At 49.6% G+C, this 22,270-nt stretch overlaps 1 protein-coding gene across 2 annotated transcripts in view; it reads right to left on the bottom strand.

Moving 5' to 3' along the window:
- Positions 1-374: 374 nt before the first annotated feature.
- ITGB5 (integrin subunit beta 5) overlaps positions 375-22,270 on the bottom strand; it is a 66,839-nt gene continuing 44,943 nt past the window's right edge. For both annotated transcript variants that reach the window (XM_075710518.1, XM_075710519.1), the window contains 5 exons: positions 6,909-7,131; positions 6,078-6,181; positions 2,385-2,501; positions 1,047-1,213; positions 375-470 (listed from right to left, as the gene is read on the bottom strand). In XM_075710518.1, the coding sequence (XP_075566633.1) occupies positions 375-470; positions 1,047-1,213; positions 2,385-2,501; positions 6,078-6,181; positions 6,909-7,131 (707 nt within the window). The remainder of the gene's footprint in view (positions 471-1,046; positions 1,214-2,384; positions 2,502-6,077; positions 6,182-6,908; positions 7,132-22,270) is intronic.

Below are 22,270 nucleotides of genomic sequence, written 5' to 3'. Positions count from 1 at the left end.
ATTCCCCCCTAACAACTTGCAATGGTGTGGGTTCCCCTGATTTTTGACCTAGTCACCCTTTCTAACGGGATACGTCTAAAGCTGCAATATGGCACTTGGTTGACTTAGTTGGCAGGTTTAATATATCCAGAAAGCTGGGGTATGGAGTCGCACACGGCTCGGAGTCCATCAGCACAGGCAGGGAGCCTGCCTTCACGTCCGTGCCTCCAGAATGAACCAGACTTTTCTCCTTACTGTGCAAATAACAGGCTTTGGTCATCGACCAGTCCTGTTATAAGGGATTCTCGCCCCTGAAGAGGATCCCATCTTCAAATGGGGGAGCAGCACATACAGTCAAGCAATTGTCCACAGCAGTCCCAGGTGCCGAGACCCCATCAGTCAATTGTACCGTTGTAAGACTTGTTGAGCTTGTTGAACGTGAACTCTACATTATGCGTGGAAATAGGCTTTCGGTAGAGAGGATTGGATGCCTTTGGAGAAATGAGCAGACAAAAAGAACAAAGGTGAGGAACAAAGTCTGTGTCATGGTGAAAATGTGTATACCCCCCCCTTCCTGTGCCAATTAATTTGGACATACTGCTGCATTTGGCTTTGACTGAAATCTGCATTCAGCTCCAAAAGCAGTGCTGTTTGTCCATCGGACCCACCTTCTGTCCTGTCTGCAGGCACAGGCGATGCCCTCAAATGCTGGGCAACCCCACCTAATGCCTCCCAGAAGGGCTCCCTCGTAGACCCGACCAACCTGGCTGCCGACACAGTCAGAGCTTTGTCCCCACTCCCCTACCTCCTTCAGCCCTCCAGCACTGCTGGGAAATACATGATGACACCAAAGGCTGGGTATAATTTTGCAGAGTATTTGTAACTTGCCAAGGGGAAGGGCAGTGCGACATGCCGGACCCTGAAGCCCTGCTGTGTGGCACCACAGGGCACGGGCACCCACATCCCTCGTGCCTGCCACCCTTCTCCATTGCTGCAAAGCGGTTTGTTGCCAGCACATTCCGATAGCCCCCCCCCATACTCCAGCAGCACCCCTGCCCCAGGCTCACCATTTCATATCTGGCCCGGGAGCGTTCGCTCTGGAATCGGTCGAACTCCCGTCTGTCATGAATGGTGACGAGCAGCTTCCAGAGCCCCAGCAGGATGATGCCGATCAGCACCACGCTGCCAATCACCGCCAGCACAATCGTCACGGCACTGGGGGCCGAGCTGCATGCTGGTAATGAGGGGGAGAAGGTAATTAGCTCTGGTGCGAGTGTATCCCAGATCAGGATACTGGGACGTAACAACCTGGGCCATAGCCACTGAGCAAGTGACCTCAGGGCAGCGCTAGCAGCGGTGACTAAATTAAGAAAAGCAACAGTCCTCTGAAATGAAAGGGATTTTTTTATTATTAAATAAATTCCTGGCTAGAGGCAGGTCAAAGGCACAGTGCTCATGGACGTCACTGGAGCTGGGATGCCACATAGCGTTTTGGGAGAAGATGGGTGCTGCAGTGCCACCATCTAACAGTGATGCCTGGTTTTAATGCCAGGTGACCTGTGTGGGACACAGAGGGTTAAGGGGCCTCTGGCAAAAGCCAGCTCAGCTTCTGGCCCACATGGAGACAGGTGATCACTAGGCACTTTAAATAAGTGCATTAACTGTCAGCTAATCAACTGGTCTTTCAATTAAGTGCAAGCCACAGCACAAATAAAATAAAACGTGTGGTATCTCAGTCTTTCCCATACTGGCCTGTGCCTCGGAGGACCGGAGCAGATTGCGAGAACCTACTGCTGGGTGCTCGCCAGCTTGTCCTGCAACACCACATGGGGTTTTCTTTGACAAACTGCATTGCATGTGATTAAAATAATGCTGGGAAGCACAGCTGTCGGTGGCAGCAGCCTGGGGAGCAGGAACACACAGCCCTTACGCTGCCTGGACCAGCACTAGCTCTTTGGAAATGCAGAAATCCATAGGTGGTGTGGGGTTTTCCTAACATCCCGACTTAACCAGCAGCAGCACGAGGCGTCCCCTTCTGATTTTTTTTGCTCGCAGGGGCTGTATCACCAAATCAGTACATGGCATGCTTTTTGCAATGTAAATAGACTGTGTTTAATTTCAGCAACTGGAGCTGGCAGAAAGCCCTTCAGCCGCTCGCTAGCAATGCTGGTGGCTCAGGTGCATGTTTCTCTCTCGATCAGAGTCCTTTTTTACTGAGTTGGGAGCATTTGGAGCTGGGTTTCAGCACTGTAAAACACCTCATTTTTTTTAAGCATCCTGGTTCATCCACTTGCGCATGCCTTCATGCAGCCAGTGAAACCAGCCTTTCTGCCCCCCTCCCAGTAGCCTGTCACCTCTCACAAGGCAGCCTGTGCTATTAAAAGGAAGCCCAAGGAAAGGCCAACCTGGCTCTTTGAGGACGGTGAGGTTGGATTTCCCACTGGCAAGCTCCAAGTAGGTGAACTTCATGACGCAGTTGTTCACCGGGTAGGCACAGAGGATTGCGTTCGGGTCATCTGTTTCTGGAATGAGATGCAGAGTCCCAGAGTTTTATTTTGTTTTTTATATAAAAAATCCTAAAGACTGCAGAACTCTCGTACCCTAATTTCTTACACAAATGCTTCCAACACCTTCTTCTTTTTAAGCTAATTCCCCCCTAACAACTTTCAGTGGTGTGGGTTCCCCTGGTTTTGACCTAGTCACCCTTTCTAACAGGATATGTCTAAAGCTCTAATATGGCACGTGGCTGACTTAGTTGGCAGGTTTAATATGAGGAATTAGCACAATTTTCCTTTGCAAGCTGAGCAGGGCTTCCCATGGGTGCCAGGGAGCAGAGGAACAGGACCGAGCCTGGAAAGCAGCACAGTTTGATCGCAATTCATGCAAATTGTAACTGAGCAGCATCCAGACTTACTGCTCGAGAAAACATGGCACTCAGCAAACATTGCATGGCAAACAGACGCAATGTCACACATACACACACTCTTCCTTCACACAAGTCTGCTTTGGCAATAAAAGCCATTTTCTTCTTAATTTGCTAAATTTATTGAAAGGTGGAAGCTGAAGAGAAAGCAAGGGGCACAGACTCAGCCTGCGAAGACACGGACGGGGCCATCAGCGGCAGCAGCCCATGGCTGGCTCGTGCTCCAGCTGTGGTGAACAGCTCCAGCTCCGGAAACACTTGAGAAGTTTGTTTTTAAAGAGTGAGATAGAAGAGGAAAATGGGGAGGGGAGGAGGGAGTGAGGCAGAACGGAGGAGCTGTTTGGCGGCGAGGATGCAGAGATGGGAGAGCTGCAAGAACTGAGACTACTTGATTCCCATGGCCATATAGGCACTGTTTGTTTGCCTGTTTAACGTACCATAGCACCAGGCAGAGCCTGTCACTGCTCTGGTCACTATAAGATGCTTCCTGACAAGGCTGCTTCACAAAAGCCATTACAAAGTTTCAGCAAAGCCTTTATCTGAGGTTTGCAGCTCTAGCTTCAGGGGTGATTTCAGCAGAGCCACCACCCTGCATGGCCACAGCTTGTGGGTTGTCCCCGCTGCAGGGACAGTGCCTGGAGGGAGATGGGGCAACATCTCTGGCCATGCCATGTAGCTCTCTAGGAGCACATGTCTGTAGGCCTGCATGGGCTGAGAGTTTCAAGGGAGAGGAAGGGATCTGGGCGCCTGATGCTATTGGCTGGCAAAGATGCGACCTTGGCTTAGGCACCTGGAAAGTGCTTTGCACAGCTTTCCTTCTCACTCATACCTGTGCCTGTCTGTCATGCTGAAAAATTATCACGTTAATGACCACTGCTATTCCAGCTCCTTATCTCTCTCCTGTCTGTTTGTCTTTCCTTTCAATGCTTTTGACCTGCTTTCAGTTGAAAGATTAATACCTTCCATTTCAACAGCTCTGAGCCCAGATGCAACTGCCTGACGAGGTTCTGGTGTGGACAAACTTCAGCTGTTCCTACCTCAGGATGGGAAAACCTGCTCTGCCTACACAGGGGTATCAAAGGCAGGGCTGGAGAAGTGCTGATTGTTACAAAGCAAAGTACTAATTAGATTAATATAGACAAAGCTTCCATGTTTCCTGACTAATGCCTTTCTGAGCAGAGCAGCAAATCTTAGTTGAGCAGCATATCTTAGTTCCTCCAGGCCCAGCTGCTTTCAATCCCATCCTTGCACCATTATTCTGCTAAAAGATACCGTGATTGAAGTCTCAATAGTAGTGATCTCTGTTGGTCTTCACTAAGTTTCAGAGAGCACATGTCCACAGAGAGAGGTGTGATGGCCCCATCAAGCTTTCAGGTCCACTGATGTGTGCTGTTGGCAGGTTCAGCTCAGCATTGGACCTGTTGTGCTCCTCTTGTGTTGAAAGCTCCTCTCTGGAACCATCAGGAATGGAAATGTAATATTGCAGAAGTGATGGAGATCTGGCAGAGTCCAATGTAAGTCATATAAGCCTCCCAAAAGGCATCATTCTGGCTTGTGAGTCCAATGATAGATGCCTCTGCTCTACGAAGCTTTGAAGCACTGGCTGCTTCATACCCAGAGCGAAAAGGCACTTGGGATCTTCCAGGGTGTGTTCACTGCAACCTGATATTTAAGAAGGTCCCATCTTCCACCGCCAGAACAACAGAGACCTATGTCTTCTGTGACAAATATCAGTGTTCAGCCTCTCAACAGGGACTTTTAACATGTGCTACATAACCAAAAGCACTTGAAGACCAGGATTTGGCTGTGAAGAAGTCCATAATCCCCAAGTACTTTCTCTAGGAATATTTTGCTTTACCTCTTTCTCTAGCAGCCCAGATCTCCAAGCCACAGAGTGCCCTGAGCTCCCAAGAGCTCAGCACCACCCACAATCTGACTGCAGTAGTTCAACAGAAGAATAAGTGTAATTCCCCAAAATGTCTTAAAACAGAAATGTGGCTGTGTTTTTCTCTGAAAGCCATGTGGGGAGCGGGCAAACCACAGCCCAGCTTCATCTTCCAGGGCGCAGTCAGCACAAAAGCTGGCTTTGGTATGGTGCAGCACCCAGGCAGGAGAGTTGAGCTTTAATCCCCAGTATTTGCTGGCTCCTAAGAAATGCAGGCCAGCCAGGCATCAGAAAGGAATTTCGCATGGTTTTGAAGCGTAACCTCTCACAGTGTGTTGGTATAGGTGCACTCCCCGGTAAACTGCAGGGAGGATGGAGAGAACAAGAGCAAGTCTTCCAAAGGGAAAGGTAGGAAACCCCACTGGTCATAATTTAAAAACTAGACACTGGATGTGAGAGGAGTCAATGGGAAAAACATTGCCTGCAGGCAGCTTGGGAGGAAGGGAGAGAAAGAGCAAGCAAGGCAGAGCACTCCTACCTCTATAAACTATGGGAAGAGGAGGAAATGTCAGATGTGGACAGTAATTTATCCCTGCTTGATCTCCATCCCTCCCTCCATGGGGTATTGCTAAGGCCAGGGTCAGGATTGTGATTAAAGCTGTCACAAGGTTGGATCCCCTCTACTCCCCTAAATAGCAACCAGGGACTCCCAGAATGGAGCTTGAAAAGAAGGGGGAGAAAGTAATCTGCTGAGGCATGCACGTGTGGAGTGACCTCTAGAAGAGGACACAAAGGGTGGGAGAGGAGCTTGCCAGGGGACTTTTAGCAGTCAGTTCCACCAAAGCAGAAATCATCATCTCCGAAACAGCTTTGCTTCCTCTTATAAGCTCACTTCTTCCAAGATAAATTCTCAGAAGATTAGAGAATGCCTTTTTTGGGTGATACTTTGCCCTTTTGCACTCTTTCATGGCTCATCTAGTCTTTTGTCTCGTCTGATCTCATCCCACTCTCTTTGCTCCTTGCACTGGCAGTAGTGGTTAGATGTGGTAAGATGCTATTTAAAAATCAAAGGGTTTTTTTTTACTTCAGTACAGATTACAGCCCGGAGAGAGGGTCACACATACCACATATACACATATACACATATACATACTATATACACACATACATTTCTAAATACCAGCTGTTCCCTGAGGCTTTCTTTGCAGATATGTCTTGGTCTGGTTAAGAGGAGTTCAATGCCACAGTTGCTGACTCCCACCACCTACAGTTCTGCCGCTGCCTACTTACCGAGAACATCCACAGTGGTGATGATCTCGTCCTTGCAGTGCTTTTGGCAGGTTTGGTTATCAGCCAGTCTTCCTGAGTTAAACAGCTTGCATTCAATGCAGTCCCTGCAGAAAGACACACAGAGGGGAAGATTAAGCATCCATCAGAAACCACATCAACATACAGATTCACCCCTCGGAAAGGGACTCCCTGGGTGTTGGTCTGGAGGTTGCACATCTGCACCACAAGGAAAGAGCAACTTCAGGGCCAAGCATCTCCATCTCAAGGATGGATTTATTCTAGGGGTGGATTCAATGAAGGTGCACACCAGCTGGTAGGTCTGGGGTCTGTTTGCCCTTTGGATGTCAGGAGCTGCACATCAGCTACTGCAAAATCCATCCTGCCTGAGATCAAGGCAGAGAGCATTGCTGCTCTGTGCCAGTCTGAGGCTGGTGCCCAGGACACCTCCGTTGCTGCGAGGCAGGCAGTCATCCCCATCCTCCCCTCCTCTGCAGCCTGCAGCTCTCTAGGCCCAGATGTTTGCAGCTCAGGGTGCAGCAAAACTGGGGTTGCCATCCTTTGCTGCAGAGCAGGACAGCACTGGAAATGAATGGGATGTGAACCTCCATGAGGACCTGGGCAGCAATACTTGTTGCTTCTCTGCCTGGGATACTCCCAGGTAGCTTAGTGTGGGTCTGAGTGGCAGCAGGCTTGCCTAGGGTTAATCAATCAACCCTGTTTAATGAAGTGGGAGTAATTCCTTAGCTGAAAAGTCTCCCAGGAACCAAAGAGCTGCCCATCCGACCAGTGAGAAGTCCCTCCTGATCCCTCTCTCCCCCCCCCCATGAGTACCTTTTAGTGCTACAGACGCCTGGGCAGGTGGGACACTTCTCACATGTCTCTCCAAAAGCCCCCGGCTCAGTGCACTGACACTTCCCACAGACACAGGTGCCCCTGCCGCTGCACATCTGCCCGTCGCTGGAAACGCAGCCGTCCATCTCGGTGGAGCAGTTGCAGTTGTCCCCAATGTAACCGGCGTGGCACTTGCACTCTCCGCAGTGACACTCGCCGTGGCCTGAAGGTGAGAGCCGGGAGGAGGCATCAGCAGCATGCTGGGCCAGCACCGGGTGCTGCAGCTGGCCCTGCACAGGAGGGACCAGCAGCCCAGCAGGAAAAGCTGCCAGTGAGACCTCACTTGGCAGAGCTTCAAACAGATGGCGATGGGAAACACCTAGGTGTCAAATTATTATCTACATTTAGCAGCAAAGTGTACCTACTCGCAGCTCCTCCAGCTTCCCTCTATAGTCGCTCAAGACAAATGGGTACCTCTCCCTTCCTAGGGGGGACCAGCTGGCCAGGACAGGGGCACAAACTGCCCTTGGAGGTACCAGCAGTGACGGTGCCCATGGGGAGAACGGGGCAGCTCCCTCCAAGCAGACACAGCCTGCAGCTGGGGGAGGTGACTTCCACCCCAAGTGCCCTGGGACCCCCCACTCAGCATAGCACTGTCATCCTTCTGTGGGCAGAGGGCAGCAAAATGAGCAGGGCCACGTTAGGAAAAACCACCTGCTATTGCAGAGCCCGAACAGGATTAGCTGCTAGAGACTGCATGCTCTGGCCAGGTGTCAAACTTGGTACTCTATTATTTTCCTCTCTCCGGATGAGGGTTCCCAAGTATCCCTCTCTTTTCAGGGTGTCTTTTTGCACCCCCCTGGTTCGCCCCCATTCAGTGCTTGATGCCACCAAGCAAACGTTGACACCTGAGAGCACATTTCAGCAGTGTGTTGTCATGAGCCTTTATTCCCAGCAGAGTGAGTATTTCCCACCTCTGCCTCCTGGTGCCCAGCACTGTGTAACTGGGCTTTGCAGAGCGCTACACCTCCCACCTCCGCAGAAGGCGACCAGCATCTCTGTCACTCAGTCCCCAACGCTTCCTAAGTATCACCTAGCTTCACTCGTGTGCCCACCTGAAGACTCCGGCTAAGCTGGGAGTGTTATGTGCAGTTTAGTACCATGATTTCCACTGCTACTGGAACAGCAAAAATATTCAGGCTGATGAAGGGTCTCTGGCAGCAGCTTTCAAAATACTGCTTCTCAAACCAGATGTGTCTGTCTCAGAGGCATGGTACTGGGCAGACAAATACTTTAGGGCACCAGAGGATGTGGCAGAGTTGATGCAATCTAGCTGCTCACCACATGAGCCAGACAGGAGGCAGCACAGCTAGACTGTGGGCAGTTTTCTGCTTGGTCTTGCTACAGCACCGGATTTTGCTAGAAGAGCCGCTGTGCCAGTAAATGGGGGGCCCAAGCCACGCTTCCAGCTTAGCCTTCTCCAGGCTGCACCACTCAGCAGGCAGTTTTCTCCTCATCCACGCTTCCCTGCCCACTGTGGATGCTGAGCTCTGGAGGTCAGTGTTACCACTGGGCCCTCAAAATGGTGTAAAAAAGGGGGCTCCTGCAAGGGCTTTTGTGTTTACTGGGCTGGCTGGTGTTTTGTACAAATTAATCTCTTCTTTCTCTGTTTACATCAAGAGAAATGAAGACGGGAATGGAGCAGTGCTTCCTTGCTGGTTTTGAACCCAGGGTTTAGCAGCAAAAAGCCTAGCGGGTTGACCATTTCATAAGGTCTTTCCTACCCTGCTTTCCTAACAGCTTTACTTAAGAAGTACTCCCCAAAACCTTAAAGCTCCTTAAAAAGTAAATCAACAAGCACCATCTCCTTTGTCCAAGCAAAGCCTCTATGTCCCAGACAGCACCATGAAGGTTGCTGGGACCAGGTGAACTTCCCCCAGGGAGTAGCTCAGGGCAGCTCACAGCAGAGGTGGGTGAAGAAACTGATCCACTGAGGGTTTTCCTCTGCCGAAGCATCCCCTTGCAACTATGGGGTTTAGCAACAGGCTGAGAAAGTCAACAGGCTTAAAGGCTTTCAGTGACGGTAAGTGGAGTGGCTGGCTGCCAAGCATCTGGTTTCAGAAAGGCATCCATCAACTCGCTGGAAATACTGCTCGAATTCCTCCTTGGTTGGTCCCTAGGAGAAGGGATGCCTTTGAAGGCATAGTTTATAGAGCTGAAGGGTTTGTATACGAGGCTCATCAGAAACCTAATTACAGCTCAGCTTTCCCACTGGAAACAGCCTCAAGTGCCTCAGACAAGATAAATTACATACATGCTCCTTTCATCGTCAGAAAGCCGCTGATCTCCCCGCCTCTCCCATTGCTCCAAGATTACCAGAGAGGCTGTGGATTGTCAGGCTGTATTCCTTGCCAAAAGTCAGGGGAACACCTTCTGTTTTACAAGGCATCTCATATGTCCCAGCACATCACAAGCTGCCCTCCTACTGCCTCTTTTGCGCTCCTCCTGTTTGCTTTGGATCCAGCCTGCAAACTCAAACATTACTAGACAGAGGAGGTTATGTTTACAAGATCTCTAGAGGTGACCTCCTTCCCTGCCTGCAGCTGATGGAAATTAAAAATCCCTTGCTCTGTTTGCCTTCATGATGACAGCCTTGCCCTTTCCATAGACACATCCATACAGGCAGGTTTGGTTTGCCCCTTCCCTAAAAAGCTCTGGTTTTGAGCCCGTGATCACAGCTACGTCCACTACCGCTACTGCTTGGGGTGCAGCTGCAGAGTGGGGACCCCCTGCACCCTCTGCTTCAGAAGTGAACTGAATGGGGTGGCTGACTTTTATTCACAATTAATTCAGGCAATCAGCAAGTTTGGTGCTCCATGGCAATGCATGTGTCCAAATTAGCTATAAATCACAGTTTTCTGAAACAGGCACTATTTCAAGAAATTCAAAGCAGCTGGCATTGGGGCTCTGTGCATATGGCATTTAGTAAATGTGCTCACGCTTGAATTTGAGCTGTGAGGGCCAAGAGAAGCAAGCCAATTGCATTCACACCACCCCATGGTCCCGACCTGGGTGGGAGCCACCCCCTGCTCTTGGGCAGAGGGGCAGAGCCCCTATATCATCAGCCTTTTCTTGGTCCCCCTTGGACACCACAGAGCCCAGCACAAGATGCGAATCCATTGGAAATCCATCTCTGAAAGTGTTATTGCTCATGAAATGGTTAATTTTTTAAAGCCATCAGTGCCAGGCTGGTATAAGAGACTAGAAAGCCTGCATGTCCCTTCCAGCCCCTGGCAGGTTGGGGATAAAGCCTGGAATGACTGTCCCAGGGAAGGGAAACAGCCATTTCCAAATAATGCATCCTATTAAACCACTGCAATTGGAAAATTTACGAAACAGCGTCTTAAAGCAAACAGTTTCATTTATTGAAGGGGATGAAGAAAAAGCCCTTATACATGAGGGTGACTAAGTGTGGGGTGTGAGCTTAAAATTTAAAAACACGTTGAAATGTTTTCTGCCTCGGCCACACTGGCTCAACGTGCAAGAAGTCATTGGCTGAAGCTCATCACAGGGAATGTGCCAAGAGTGGGAATTTCCATGTTGACCTTTAACAGCAAAGATGTTACAATCTTTACTGCCCGCATCAGCTTGAAAGAGTGGCCACTCCTGCAAGCACTGTGAGCTCCACTTCTGGTGCTCTCCTTTCATCTCCCACACAGCCTGAAGACTGGAGAAACATGGTGAGTGGAATACATTTATTTCTCATACGGGCATGACAAGAGCCGCCCTGCTTCTCAATGTCCACCTGGAGCACCAGAGATGGGAATCCACTCCGTCCTCTTGCTCAGGACAAAACCTGAGAGGAGCCCCAAGGCAACGTGGCGTGCCGGTCACAGCGAGTCTTTTGGTGACGGTGACCCAGAGCTGAGGTTTGCAGCATGCAGAGTGCTACCTGGTACTCGTGTTTCACAGCAAAATGTGCTGCATGTTTCCGGTCTCAGCTGTCCTACGGTCGCACATAAAGCTGATGTGGTTAAGCAGTTTCTATGCCACTTAAGATTATGCCTGCGGAAAGCCTTCCACCACTACACTGATGATGAACCTAGTTTCATTTCCCAGTTTCATTTCCAAGACGAAAATGTGTCCTTGAAGAGGGTGTGTTTCAAGACATCTCTGCACCAGCAGAAGTCTCATGGTGCAGGACATTACCCTGGATTTTAACCCCCTTGAACCCTTTGAGTTTGCATGTTCTCTATTAAAACTGGCTTGTGAAGCCAAAAGACATTAATTATGTTCTCCAAACATAACAAGAGATGTTTTCTTCTTTCTTATCCTTGAAATGAGATAAGCTTAGATGTTTAAAAGATCCAGATCTAATTGGGAAATGAAATGCTCCCTCTGAATTTGATAACATACTTTCCAGCCAGCTCTTGATTGTTGGGGGGGCTAACACGAAACACATGTCAGGGAGGCTGCAGAAACTCGTTGGGAGGGTGTAGCAGAGGAAAGCAATGCTTCTGATGAGGGAGAGCAGTCCCTAGACTAGGTTTAGACTAGTCTGGGCTCCAGTGGGGCGGGAGCCACGGGGCGCACCGCTGCTTGGAGGCACCCTCCTCCCAAGGAGGCCACTGAGGTGGACCAAGACACGCAGCCCAGCTGGTCCCTCTGTCTCTCTCCCCTCCCCGAAATACATCCCCATCCCACTGCTGTGCCCCCAGCTGGGCTGCACATCTTGCTGTCACTCAGGCAGCTTTTGGCAGGACATCCAGCCGTCCTCGTTTCACCCCAGCCACCTCTGCCTCACCCCTCAGCTGCCCGCCGGGATGATGGCCACAGACCAAGTCCCCTCTGTCCTCACCCCAGCACTGCGCAAACCCGGCTTGGCATCCCGACACCTGCGTTGTGTGCCGCGGCTCCAGTCCCCAAGCGGGGTCGTTGCCAGCAAGAAGGAACCGGGATAGCAGCTTCTGGCAGAAACTTCAGCCTCTGGCCTTGATTTCATCCCGGGCTTCCTGACAACAGGCTGGAAGCGGGACCCCGCAGTGGCTGAGTGCTCAGCGGGACAGCCCGTCTGCCCTCTGCAATAACTGAGTTTGCCTTGTAGGAATTGCACCAACCACTGCTGCACCAAGAGGTCTGAAACTCAGTGCACTAAAAGCTCTGTCACTTGGTCTTTTGATAGAAAGTGGTTTTCCTAAAGCCCCCTATTTTTGGAGACCACAAAATTATGCAAAAATACCAGCTTGCTTTTGAGAGAAATAAAAAATGATCCCAGCTTCTATGGAGGGGGAGAAAGGGTTTGAAAACAAGCCCCTCCAAAACTCCTTTTTTTCCCACCTTCTAGCAAATTAAATTGATGTGCCTACTATACAAGAACAAAAAATCCTCATGACTTTTAAGCCAGTTTCTTAGTTTCTGAGCACTCAGGAGGGGAAAGGTCATACTGCATTTTGTTCACATTAAACCAAGCCACTTATTTTCGTGCCTCCGTGCTCACATCCAGGCTTTGGGTCAGGACCTTCAAAATGCTGTGCTTTTGTCATTTTTGGCTACTTGAACAACTAATTTGAAAAAAACCCCACAAAAAAAAACCCAGAAAAAAACAATTAAGAGAAATAAGTTATGGCAAGCGATTTCCAGATTCCCCGGTGCAATCCCTTTAACAAGCCCTTATGAAAGAAGAAGCACTCAAACCCTGCCGACACGGGGCACTGCTTGAGCATTGGTTTTGTACCAGACCAGCCAATCTCCCAGCGAAAGCATCTAACGTCTGCAGGAGGGGCTCTGGGAACGGCACATTTTGAGTGGGAGGAGGAAGGGCAGTGGAAGAGGCTTTGAACGCTCAGGAAATGTAGACCTTTCCATTTGGGAAAGGGCTATGGTAACACACAGCGCCTGCTTAGGCAAATAAATCATCGACTTCCCCACTAATCTCTTTCCATGACTCAAAGCAGCCAGCGCTGCACATCAAGAGGCAAGGCAAGGCAAGGCAAGGCAGCCGGCCCACGGCACAGCTCAGGTTCACGGCGATGACCTGCTGCCAGATGGTCATCACCGGTAGGAACTCAGGGAGAGCTGGGGAAATTTTAAATAGTGGGGATGGGCTTAGGATCAGTTCCCTGCATCACACTGGTCTGGCAGGGAAAAACCAGGGTGGCAGGCTGGCAGGCTGGCAGGAGCATCCCCAACTCCTGGAGCCTACAGAGCATAACAACCTCCTTGTGAAAAGAAGGTTGCTGTATAAACAAAGACAGACAAATGTCAAGGGCCCAAGGTTCCTGAACCGCATCCACCAACTGTCTCCATTCACACCACAAGAGAGCTCGCCCACGCTCATTTATCCACACTGCAATACTGAAACAACAAAACAAACACTAAGAGGCTAGTAATAAGTAAATAGTGCTTTTCTGTATGTTATTTACACCAGACACCATGGGTCTGCCCATCTTCCCATTGCATTAATTTCAATGGATATTTATATCTCGAAGCATACGGGTTTGGCCAAGAATCAACAAGGCTTTAAATAAGCCTTTATTTCAATCCTAGCACTGCTTGAGCTCACCAGTCATCAAAAATAGCATCAGAGATACAGACTAATGAAACCAAATGTAGAGGAATAAACACATGCTTGAGCTGCTAATTCAGCCTTTGGTTCCACAAGCCCCATCACCAGCTCCACATTACTGCCAGCATCCCATACGTTGCAGCACTGCCATTACAAAAAAAAACCCTCAGCCCCTCCAGTTTCTCACTCACTTGGGAGCTTCTGGGTTAAATGAGAACTGGGCAGGGAAAACAGGGCTTTCGAAACTGCTGTCTCATGAAGGCAGCTGAAAACAATCCGGGGCAGGCGGATTTCCTGCGGCAGCCCTGGCCAGCCTTTCCTCATTTTCCTTCTCTCTGCTACAGAAGCAGAGCTGAAACGCAATCACGAGATACGGCTGATGATCCACCAGAAAGCCAAAACAGGCAGCAAGAAGTCATTTCCTGAAGGAGATCTAAAGCTGCATTTCTTAAAATAAAGCCTTCCTTTTTTTTTATTTTTAAAGTAAGCTCAGCACTCCACAAATCTCTCCACTTTTGCTTATGTTAGCGCCTCATCTGAGCCTGCCACACGCGACCTTTTGGATGGAGACCCAGAACTGGGAAGTGGAGCTCTTAGGTCCTGCTGCCTACTCTGCTACCGACACATGGAGTGATACGGGGTGAGGGCTGCTGCCAGACCGTCCCAGAGACACAGTGCTTCATCCTGAACGGGGGCAATCAGGATGGGTGCACTGGTTCCCTTCAAGCGATGGGTCCAAATACCATCCCACCAAATTGGGCACATGCTCATCCTTGGCTTCGTCACCCCTTAAGCATCTGACACGGAAGGCACTGCAGAAACTGCTAATGATTCTTATTATTCCTTAAGCCAGATAGGAAGGTATGTATGTGTGTGTGGAATCCTGTTTTTCCCCCTCCTGTATTTCCCTCCAGTCTTCTTAACTCAAAAAGGGCTCTGTGCTGCTGTCCTTTTCCACCGACCTCCATCCCCTCTGATGCAGGTGTTTATTGGGTCTTCCATGGGACACACCGATTCCTCTCCCACCATGGTGTTCCCTGCTCCAGCCAACTCTCCAGCCCCACAGGCACATTAAGGAATTTCATCTGCAAACCCCTAACAGACAAGATCTCCTCTTCCAGTGCACAAAACCCCCTCACTGCAGTTCCCCCTACTTGTTTCCTTTCACCCCAAAAAGCCTGACAAAGGAAACCACTTGGCAAAGATCCATTTTCAATTGGCTCTCTCAACCCTGCCCAGATACCACCAACACCCATGGGTCCAGAACCAGGAACTTCTCCCCCACTTACATACTTCTTGGCCCATCTCTTTGCTCAGGTCTGCTTATACAACTCTACATTTAGCCTTCAGCTTTTGTCACCATGAAGGAAGATTAGGAACATGAGGGTACACATGGTGAGCATGCAGTTGGATGAAATGCAGATAAAGGGCTTGAGAAAAGCTATAGTGCTGCAACGCTTCCACCGATGTATGGTGCCTCTAGGAAGGATGAGCTTCGTCTCCCTGCGCTTGTGCCCAAGCAGGCTCCTACCAGCTCCTACCGCCCAAAAACCTCCAGATTTGTTCTTAAAATAAAACTTGGCTCCAAAATAAAGCTGAACAATCCCAAATGCTTGAATTCCAGGGCCAAATTCTATGGTTCAGATCCATCCTTCAAATGAAAAGCAGGCTAATTCCCACCCTGCCAAACCCCAAATGGGCTGAATGTCCTTTCAGCTGGACCCCATCAAGAGGAGTGGGCTCTGGAGCAGAAAGAGATTCTTTCTCTGCAAAATCCAGTGCCATGGGAGCCTTGCCCAGTGCTGTGTTTGGATGCAAACACATAATCTGGTGCAAGTTCACCAAAAGTCCATGGTTTTGGAATGGATTTCTCCCTTCCCAAATAAGCTGGAAGAAGTCAGAATGTCATTCAAAATAAGACAAAAAAAAAAAAAGAATGAACGAACCCACAGCCTGTGCTGCACTTCCCTTTCAGGTCAATTGTTTAAATTCAATTTTTTAAACCAAGCCAAGCAAAATTCATGGGTTGTCAGTGCAAGCCCACAAGAAATGCAGAGACCCCGAATTTCACTCACCTGCTGGTTTGAGGCTTTCATCTGCCTCTAAGCCCCAAACACAGCATTCATTTCAAAATGTTTATTTCTGTTAATTACTATCATCAGAAGGACCAAATGCAAATGCCAAACTCAGTGGGATACTGGCCAAAAGCAGAGCATTTAAGCGAGTTTGTTCTAAGACCGTCTTCTCTCTGTGGGGAGCGAGTAGGTGATGCACTGTGTTTTCAAAGTTCATCTTGGTTTTATTTTGGAGCTTTCTACTTTCTGAGATAGGAGGTTTCTGGCAGTGGGAGGAGGTAGCTGCAGCAGGATAGGGGGATTCGGGTACGTGCATGCACCATCAGATGACACGTCCAGTTGCGACCCACATGCTGTGCCGCTTTAAGAGCAGAGACCCACAGACAGAGCTCTGGCTCCCATAAAGACGTCAAAGACGTCACTTCTTTATTCTTTAATTCTGCCCTGGCATTTAATGCCTCATTAGCATGCATTAATGCTTGCAAAAGGTCCGCTCAAGGACAAGGAGAAACCCCAGTGAAAAGAGGCAGGAACAGCAGCGCTCTGTGAGGTTTGGTCCTCCAAGGAGCTGCTGCCAGATCTGGGGAGAGCTGCAAGACTTTGACAGCAATGAAGGCCTGGGCAGGGGGAAAGGAGGGGTAAGAAAAGGCAGCCTTGCCCTTTCGTGCCAGGAATGGAAACTCTGGCGAAGGAGTACTCGATCTGCTGGGGAAAAAAGTCCAACTCAGTTGCTGTTTCGGTGTGAACAACCAACACAAACCTTTGACGTGAGCAAGGCAGGGTATATCTGCTGCCAGAAACACAAAGGAAGATGAAGAATAAACACAGCACTGAGCAGAAACACGGATGGAAATATCATTTGTGTTCCCATGAGAAATCCTTGCAAAGGTCATAAAATACCTCAAGTTGGAAGGGACCCATAAGGATCATTGAGTCCAACTCCCAAATAATCAATAATATTTAACAGGCAACAACGTAATGGTAATGCCTGGTGGTGTAATACCTAATACTGCATTTATTTATTGTGAAAGAAATCCAGAGGAGCATATACATCAAGCACAGAGCATTCTAGCTAAGAACCATCTACCTGCACTGAAATCCAACCACCTCTGACCTGAACCACAGCAGCTGCACCGGGTGACATGGGAGGTTGTTAGCAGAACAATCAGAGGGGGGAGCTGGACATTTTTACACACTGCAGCTATAAGCACTGGCCATGCTTTTGCAGGTCACGGCCAGCAGGCGAGGGTCACCCCATGCCGTTTGTCCCAGCCCAGCAGCCATTTGAACCCCTTGGGATCTTCAGCTCTTTGAACGGGCACTGGCACGGAGCAGGACAGGGAGGAGCATGTTCTCGGAGGAGAGAAGCCCATGTCTCAGGATTAAATTGGAAAGAGAACAGAAACCAAGTTAAAGGGGAAAAAAATAATTTGGAGAGGAAGCAGAAGAGAGAGTTTGGGGAAGGCTGGAAATTATTCCCCCAGGGGAAGCAGCAGGGATGTTTCAGGAGCTTCCCAGGACTGGAGATGTGAGGAAACACAGACACTGAGTCACCCCCATGCTCCTCTGAAAGGCCACTGAGGATTTGCATGCCAGGGAAATAGAGACTTCATGAAGATGAAATTTGGGATGCAAACACATCCCACCCGGCTCTCAGTCCCTCTCTGCACTGGGGCTATGAACCACGGCTCCTGGAGATGAGCACACCCGGAACCACATGGGACATGCTGCTGAATTTGGTAGCTTAAGGCAGAGAGATCTGCAAAGAGCGAAGGAGCTGTCAGGAGTGAGGGGCTGGCTGCACAGACGCCAGCAAGACAGCGTTAAGGGCAGTTCCCTTCAAAGGCAGTGGTTTATGGGGTGTCCGTCTCTCTCGACTTAGGGCTGCCAAGAGGATGGAGCTTGTGCCTGAGCCAAAGCCCACCCACACAACCCAGAAAGCGTGGTCATTGGTAGGGGGTGTGTTTGAAATAAAAATCCTCCCTGGCTTCTCTGTTACAGATAACAAGCAGTCCACTAACACGTGGTGATGGGTATCAGTGGTCAGCAGTAACACACTGACAAGCTGCAAGTGCCCCCATTTCCCTGCCTCGCCACAGCCCTCCAAAATAATTGTGGTTGATGCTCAGGAACCCCTTGCTTGTAAGGAAAATTCAAACCCTCAAGAGGGATGCTAACGCCAGCCAGCCGCTTGCACTGCTCCTGGGGAGTCTTGTCTCCACCCTTTCAAATTACCTGGGAGCCCGGGCGTCCCTGCTTCCCATCGCAGAAGGTGCCACCCTGGTGCAGGGCAGGATGCAAGCGCGGGCACCACGGGCTGCCCGCAGCGGGTAAGCGCGTCCCGTACGCACCCCTGTGGTTTCTCATCCTCTTCACACTGTGTAAAGAGCAGAGTTTCTCAATGACATTCCCCATTAAAGGCATCCCACATGTGACGGCAGTGGCGGGCTCCTCCACAGTTCCTTCATTGCGTGTGGAAACGTTTTCCAAATCACCGTTTGAGCAATCACACTCTGCCTCCCCAAAATGTTGCAACAGCACAGCAGCCCCTGCGCGCCACAGGAGGTCGAGCAGGAATGCAGGAATATCAACAACTGATATCAGAAAAGATCTGGTTTATACAAACACACTTCAGAAAAAAATAAAAAGAGGAGTTTTTCCTGATTTGGGGCTCAGATGCTGTCATGCAGACAAATGACACACGGCCAACAGCATCCACAGGGAGACTGTATGCAGGGCAAGAGCGGCGTCAGTCCGAGAGGGATGAAGGTGAATTCAGTTGACTGCTCTTCCAGTTAATCCCCATCACAGCCATCAGCCCTGCCTGCCCCAGATGACCTGGACCTTACATTTCTTTAGGCTGACCCACAGGATGGGAGTAAACAGAGCTGACCTAAACCTTACATTTCTTTACGCTAATCCACATGATGAGAGTAAGTGGAACATGCCCAGCTTCGCAGTTTAACCCTGAAAAAGGAAGAGGACAGTGGAGGTCCCCCATTTGATTAATTTCTTATTAAATGTTTGCAGTCTATTCTTGTTGGAGCTGAAACATTTCACAGGTGGAGGGGGATGTAAGCTGGAAAGGGGATGCCCACCCAGCAGCGACACCAGGCACGGGCACTCCAGCCTCAGTTCACTGCTGCTACAGAACACAGCAAGTCAGAGGTTTATTTTAACTCTTATTCAGGGGGATTTTTTTGGTTTATGCATTTCTTCTCAGGCGCGCAGACATCTCAGGGCAAGAGCTTTGGCTGAGCAGCTTCTGCAGGCGATAAAAGCCAAGGCAGAATGGGAATGCAGCAAGGAGAAAGGCTCTGAGGAAGCTCTAGGATAAATGTGCAGCCTGAGTGACTCTTGACCACATCTTAGAGATGCTACTGCACTGCCATCTCCTCGCTACTTATTCTGGCCATAAGGTCCCCCTGGGCTATGCAGCAGTTCTATAAGCAGGGGACCTCAGCATGCCTGAAACCAGGTTTGTTGGCTGCTAGGAAGGAGCAACGGGAACCCTGTGCCCCACATAGCGTGATGACACTTGCACACGTCTGTGCTTTCTCGCCCAACCTCATCTCGTTTTTAGCTCCCTGTCCCACACCCTGCTCTTTGGTGGGGAAAAGAGACACGTGCACAACCTATGACTTGCCCTAATTGAAAAGGGTTTCAGTTCAGAGGATTTTTTTAGGTTCACCTCACCCCAAACCACCCTCCCATGCCCTGCAGCCCCATCAGCACACGCAGCCGCTGCCTGCCCTCCACGAGCCCCCCACCTGCTGCTGATGCCTGGGACTGCTAACGAAGCAACCGGCGCCGTGAGGTTGCACCGTGATGACCTGAGCTGACACCGCACCCTCTGTCACCAAAACAAGCCTTCAAAAATGCTGGTAGGCGTGTGGTCCCCCATCCTCCTCTGGCCCGGGATGTGGAGCAGGAACGACCAGTGGGGCGGCCGCCCCAGAGACGGAGCCACAGCTCCTCTGCAGCTGCATGGCTCACGGCTGCACAAGCACGTAGCAACAACCAAAGGATTATTTTTAACTTCCATGTCTTATATGGCCCTTTTGTCTCTCCCTTTCAGGTCTCGCTTTTCTAGGCAGTGCTCAGATTCCACCTTTTTACATAAACTAAATGAAAAACACCCAAAATCCCCCAAAACAAAAACCTAAAGACAACAAGACTTGACATGACTTAAAAGAAAACATCACAGATGTGGTTTAGGCTCTGTTCCCTACCCTCTTTCTGCCGCAGGCCACCCTCTTCCCTTCTGGCAAGGGCTTAATACCACCCCTCCCTTGGCAGCGCCGCAGGCAGCGGGCACAGACAAGTTCTCCTTCCTCCCCAAACCACACTCAACCCATCACCTGCACCTTGGAGGTTAATAAATCAAATACTACCCATTTATTTCTTAACAGCAGCTTCTGGTAAAAGCTCAGACACTAGGAATGAAGAGAATTAAGACAAGAAAAATTTGTTAAAGCTGGATCACCTTTATTCTCACATCTGAGCTTTCAGACACGCACCAGCATCCTCCATCCAGGCACTACAACAGGGCAGGTGAATAATAGCTACAGAATTGTGGAAAAAGGTTTATCTCCGTAAGATGTGTCCATGGGCAGAGTGATTTGTATGGTAACAGGCACCACCAGAAACCCCAGGGTGGAGATACCAGTGGTGCCATCAGACCTGAGCGCTGCTCTCAAAGCACAGGGCTCTACTGCACAACCAGAAATTGTCACGCTGGCACCAGAGCCATCGGCCCACCAGACCTGCCGCAAAGGCAGAGCTGTTAAACACCCCTATGGCACTCAGGATGGGGAATGCCAAAAGCAAATTGCAGAAGCAGGAGTGAGATTTCTAATTTGAGGTTGTGTTAAAACAAACAAAAAAGCCTTATCTCAATGGGTCTTAGTACAGGCTAAAACCTCACAGTGCTTCCTCATTTAATAAAACCAAGAAAGGGAAGCATTCATAAATAAATACTGAGGACTTGTAGGTCCTCAGCAGTTTTTGAAGTGGTTTCTGCAGGGCAGCCGGAGTCGCATTGCACGTCAGCTTGGCTATTCTCTGCAAAATAAGCCATGGATTTTCAATGAGCTGTCACTTCCTAAATCCCATTTCAGAAGTGATTCTGGCATTTGCATGCATTTTCAAATTTGACACCCAATGCTCTATCACTGACCTGAGCTTTTCATGTCACTGGAAGCCCTGCACCGACAAGCAAGGCTGGACTCCCGGCTCCTGCGCTCCGAGGCATTGCCATCTCGCTGTGCTTTAGCCAGCCACGATCTTTAGCCATCTTAACCAGTTACGATGCTCTCAGCTGCTTAAGAGCTAGAGAGAAATTGCAGGGCTTGATTTACAATTGCAAAGTGTTTATAAATCTGATTTATTGTCTAATTTAAAAAAAATGGAGAAGAGAAACCACAAAAGTCCTGATCCCACAAAGCTGCACCAACATCAGCAGTCCGTGTGTTGCTCAGGCAGTACGGATCTTCAGGATGAGATCCTTTGTGTTTTAGGGGGAGAAACGACTTTCAGCGTGGCAACTGCTCTTTACTTAAGCCTTGGTAATGATGTTCCTGTGCACAACCACAGTCCCGGGCTGAAGAGCGCACAAATGACACCCACACGGGCAGCCAGGTAACAGTGGTGATGGTTAAGGGGAAATTTCTTTAGAGACACCAAAGTAAAGACGATGCCGTGCTACTCTGCAACCCCCTCTCCAAGAAAAAAAAAAAAAAACAGGTCTGCAGCACTGAAGCTCATGAAGCTTGGCCTCCGGCGAGCCTGTCTCTCTTCATTAGAGGCAAACGTGTGATGCCCTCACAGGGGCCTCTCCTCCCTCTTGCCACCTAGTTTTACCGGACCTTTAGGAATGCAATTAGCGCCGAGATGTTTCCTCCTTTGTCACACTGCCTGGCAGGCAGCCAAGGGGTTCAAAAGCTGCTGGGCGGCACAGCCAGCTGCCCCTTCCCAAGCCGGGCTGCAGGCAGGAGGGCTCTCTTCCCCTCTCCCGCAGCCACCCACATTTCAGAGTAGAGGCCAGAGCAGCATGCCAAAGGTCTCAGTGAAAGAGGGCAACTTCTCCATCCAGACAAAAACTGGGAGCAAAGTGTTCAAGGCTTTGGGAAGCAACTGCCTGCTTTGTCAGAGCATGATGCTGTGGGTAACGCAGTTCCATCACTTTTGGAGGAACAGAGCGCTTCTGCAAGCCATCCCCGATGGCCCTTCCAAAAACCAGATTAATGGTTTGAAACACCTACTCTGGAGCTGTTAACTGGACTCAGGGAGCAGCAGAACAAATGCCACTTATCAGTGACTAAGTGGCATTGACTAAGAGTTGGATGCAACTTGTATCAATATTTATGACATGTTATAAATGACTCCTTTTCTCACCCGCCTCACAGATGCAGGAGGCATGTTAAACCTCCCACTAACCGGAATTAAATTCTTGCTTCTCCTTCAAATTATCTCCCACCCAAAATCTGCTTCTCCACTTCACGGGGGGGCATGAAAGGACAGGATCCATACCAGTACCGTCTGCAGTCATCTCTCCTCTCAAACCCTGACAAAATGAGGTGCCAATATTTCTAAAGGGAACCAGGAATGAAAAAGCTTTTGCTGGCCAAAGGACCAAGTAGCATGAAATAAGAAGCTCAAAGTATATTTCAGAGTATTTCAAACCTGCTGTGGCTTTTGCCCGGAATATGGGATGTCTGAGC

This window comes from Pelecanus crispus, chromosome 5 (assembly GCF_030463565.1).
Source record: "Pelecanus crispus isolate bPelCri1 chromosome 5, bPelCri1.pri, whole genome shotgun sequence".
NCBI classification, from domain to species: Eukaryota; Metazoa; Chordata; class Aves; order Pelecaniformes; family Pelecanidae; genus Pelecanus; species Pelecanus crispus.
This window is presented reverse-complemented; position numbering and strand designations above follow the sequence as displayed.